At 48.6% G+C, this 4,193-nt stretch overlaps 1 protein-coding gene across 1 annotated transcript; it reads right to left on the reverse strand.

Moving 5' to 3' along the window:
* On the reverse strand, window positions 1–1,194 carry LOC119333989. The gene has a single exon (XM_037606675.1). It carries the CDS (start codon window positions 1,192–1,194, stop codon window positions 1–3), a length of 1,194 nt encoding a protein of 397 aa, XP_037462572.1.
* Between the last annotated feature and the right edge of the window lie 2,999 nt (window positions 1,195–4,193).

The following is a 4,193-nucleotide window of genomic DNA, read 5'->3' on the forward strand; positions in this document are numbered from 1 at the left end:
TCATATTGTTGGTGAAGACAATAATGATGGCGGGAAGTTGGTATATATGTGCGCTCGAGAACAACCAAACTTGGAAGGTTCAATAAACATCCTCTCAAGCTGCGCTGTCTTGACATCCAGTGAGAAAAATTCTATCTTTGATGGGGTCCGTGATAAGACTTCGTACGGGCTAGCTTCAGCCCTTAATAGGATCAAGTAATTCTGCGTTGCATAGTCTGTGAAATAATACTGATGCCCATAACCTAGTGAGACTTTCTTCAGCTGGCCAGAACTCTCACCTTCGTTTTGCCCAACCATATAACTAAGAACAGATTCACCACCTTCATCTCCATCATGGATGCCAAACATTCCAAACCTGCCTTCCCCTGCATCGACAATAGCTAATTTTTCGTCCCATTCTCCAGGTGGGAAATCTGCAATGGAGAACTCCATAGTCTTAGTGTCAAGCACGAGCAACTTGTTCTGGTTTAACGGCGAGTCCCAGTAGATGCAGCCACCTGCGAAATGAGGCCTCAGAAAACAGAAAGGGTCACTGACAACGACTATATCCCTCCAGTCCTGGGACGATGAGGCGGCACGCCATTCCCCGGTGCTCGAAGAGAAGACGAGGACGGCCAGATTAATTCCACAACGTGCCATCCAGATCACTCTGAAGTCAGTCTCTTCAGCCTTGTTGGGTGGAATGAGGAAGGGCACACAAAAGCGCCCGAAAAAATTGTTGACCGAGTTCTCCACCGATGCCACTAGATCTTCGGGCACTGGGGGGAGCAGGATATACCTCCGGTGCAAGGGGTCGCACACCACGAGCTCGGTGAAGATCGGGGGCTCCTCGTCCTTTTCGGGCTTGCGAGCGAGAAGGACGCGGCCGTCGCGGCTGTCGCGGACGCCCCATCTGCAGTAGGAGGGGAGGAAGGAGAAGCTGAAGTCAGCGGCTAGGGCGAGCGCACGGGCGGCAGGCGCGGAGGGGTGAGGCGGCGGAGCGGGATGGAACTGGCTATGCGCGAAGAAGCCGAGGACTAGTGGTGCATGGAGGCGGCGGAAGCTGCGGAGGAAGGAGCCGTCGGTGACGACTCGGCGGAACGTGACGCAGACGGCGGAGGTGTGGGCGAGGTCTTCTGGGGTGGGCAGCCAGAGGAATATCTTCTCCAAGAGGTCGCCGGGGATGTCCGGCAAAGTTTTCTGGCTGGTCTCCATTGGGAAGAGGAGGCCGGGCGAGGGGAGAGCCGGCCGGCGGGGGAGCCGGCCGCCGGAAACCCTCGACGACGACGACGGCTAGACCAGATGGGATCGGGAGTGTTGTGTGCTGCTGGAGTTCAGTTGAGCGATTTTTTGTGCTGCCATCTGGATCTCTGGGTCTTAGAACGGCAAGAATGCGTAGCGGGCCATCTCTGGGCCCATACGGGGCCGTCCTTCATGCCATTTTTTGTTTTGTTCAAACTGCTAGAGTGCCAATTTGGAGAGCATTTAGATTCAGATTTGTATGAGCTCAAAAAAAATAGATTCAGTTTTGTATTGGCAAGTCCGGCTGTGCTTTGTAAACATAGTTGAGTGTATGATATATATTTTTTCTTTACTTTGTATATATATGAAATAAGTTTCGCCTAGTCAAAATATTTGTCCATCATATATAATGAACTTGTTTGTCTTTCATAAAGGTAAATATGTCTTGTAACAAAACTCAAACGGGCATCTACTCTAAGTTGATTGACCTTGAGTGACATTGGGGGCGGCGAATACCCGGACAAAGATCTTTGGTTGGAGGTGGTCTGGAGGTTGCCATTAGCGACGAGGCCATTTCCATGCTGGCCTCGAGTGAGGTGGGGATGGCGAGTAGTCAGACGAATATCTTTGCTTGGAGGTGGTCTGGGATTGCCATCAACGATGAGACCATTTCCCTACCAACCTCAAGTGAGGTGGGGAGGGCAAGTAGTTAGATGAATGTCTTTGCTTGCAGGTGGTCAGGGATTGTCATCAACGGCGAGGCCATTTCCCTGTCAACCTCGAGTGAGGTAGGGTAGGGAAGGTCAAGGTGTGGAGGAGCTGACTGCCAAGAACCTCAGAACGACAGTACGATAAAGCTTTCTTGCCTTTCTTGGGTGGAGTGGGGCTAGGGGGACTCTTAATTTTCTCATGTCGTTGAAATAGGCGTTGCCCAGTCAGTTTCTGTAAGAGCATCTACAGCCGGGCATCCCAAACCGTCCTCAAACGTATGGACGGCCCACCCGGTCACTGACCGGGCATGAAATTTTGACCCAGACGGACGCCTCAAACGGGCCTCAAAAGCCCGGGCTGACCGGCACCCCACATATCCAGCGCAAATATGGGGCGGATATGTGGGGTGCCCGGGCGCGCCTGGCCCACCTGACCCCACATATATTCATCCCCGTCCGCTCGACGGACCAAACCCTAGGGACTTCACACTCCTCTCCCCTCCACTCCCTCAGCCACCGGAGCTCACCTCTGGTGATTTCCGGCCATCTCCGGCATGGTGGGCATCGGATCTGACTCCGACTAGTCCGGATACGTCAACTGGGGTGTCATCCCGTGCGGGTTGTAGGAGGCAATGGCGGTCCGCATTGCACTCCGCTGCTCCCGGGAGGACAACGCCCAGCCAACGGAAGGATCTGTCCGACATGACTCTATAACGTTAGCTCAACGGGCACTCGGGTCCTCTTGGGCTGGATCATCATGGTCCCGGCAAACGGAAAATCTCTCCTTCCCCATCACCGGTCGGGCGGACTATGAGTCCCACCAGGAACGGGCAGCCCGCCGTGGGAAGGAGAGGATAAGGGCCGCGGAGGCCCGTTTCGCGGCGGAAATGGCGGTTGATGCGGCGGCGCAGGCGGCCTAGAGAAGGACGCCATCCACGCTCGCATTGTGAAGAAACGACAGTGAAGGAACACGCTCGCCCTCGCCCGAAAGCAGAATCAGGCGGGCCGTGTCATTGCCAGATTACCACTTAAGGAGGAGAAGGAGGACATGGACAGCTCCGGCTCGATTCCTACCACATCTTCGACCGGTAGTTCCGCGAGAAATACAACAAGGACGCCAGGAAGGGCAAGTACAGCCGTGGATGATCTCCACCATAGCCAAACATGCCAAATTTTGGTAGTCGGGTGACCTGGGTGACATGTTAGTAATGATGGAGTAGCCGGACGATGTGTGTAATGCATCGACGTAGTTGCATGAGTTTGTATGAATTTGAGATATGATAATTGAGGTGTCCAGTTGTGAGAAGGCAAATTTGAGGCTTGACCAGTTAGTGTCCGCGGTCGTGCCCGGGCGCATTCGCTGTCGTTTAAAGTGCCGAATTTAAATAAAAAATTCCATCTATTAATTAAAAAATGTCATCTATTAATTTAAAAATGCCATGTCTTAAAAATTAAAAGTATCGTCTCTTAATAATTTCAAATGCCATATCTTAATTAAAAAATGACAAATCATAGTAATAAAATATGCCACCTCTTTAAATAAAAAATTCCATCTCTTAATTGAAATGCAATCTCTTAATTACAAAAATGCCATCTCTTAAAAATAAAAAATGCAGTCTCTTAATAATTTCAAATGACATCTCTTAATAATAAAATATGCCATCTCTTAATACAAAACTGCCATCTCCTAAAAATATACAAATGCTATCTCTTAATAATAAAATATGCCATATCTTAATACAAAACTGCCATCTCTTTAAAATATAAAATGCCATCTCTAACTATAAAATTGTTATCTCTCAATTAAATATTGCCATCTCTTAATGATAAAAAATGCCATCTCTTAGTACAAAAGCGTCATCTCTTTGAATATAAAAATGTCATCTCTTAATGTAAAACTGCCATGTGACATACTTCAAAAAACAATAAACTTCAAAATCAGACCACACAAACACTAAAGTAGGTAAAAGCGGATGGGGCAAATGAGATTCTAATAATCACCGCAGTGCCTAACACAACCTAAAACCAAAGTCTCAAAATGGAATTTTGGTGTACTCCACTTCGAAAAACAATTACCTAAGTTGCACAATTCAGGGACAGCTGGAAAACAACATCTCCCAAGAATAACCATACAAGGATTACATAAAAGCATTTAGATAGATACACATCAGTTATAACACTAAGATTATTATTTTACGAAGAGATGTGAGACCAGGGGTGGAGAGTAATTGTTTGTGCCTTTGTTAAGTATGCTCATGAATG

This window comes from Triticum dicoccoides, chromosome 7A, assembly GCF_002162155.2.
Source record: "Triticum dicoccoides isolate Atlit2015 ecotype Zavitan chromosome 7A, WEW_v2.0, whole genome shotgun sequence".
Classification (NCBI taxonomy): Eukaryota; Viridiplantae; Streptophyta; class Magnoliopsida; order Poales; family Poaceae; genus Triticum; species Triticum dicoccoides.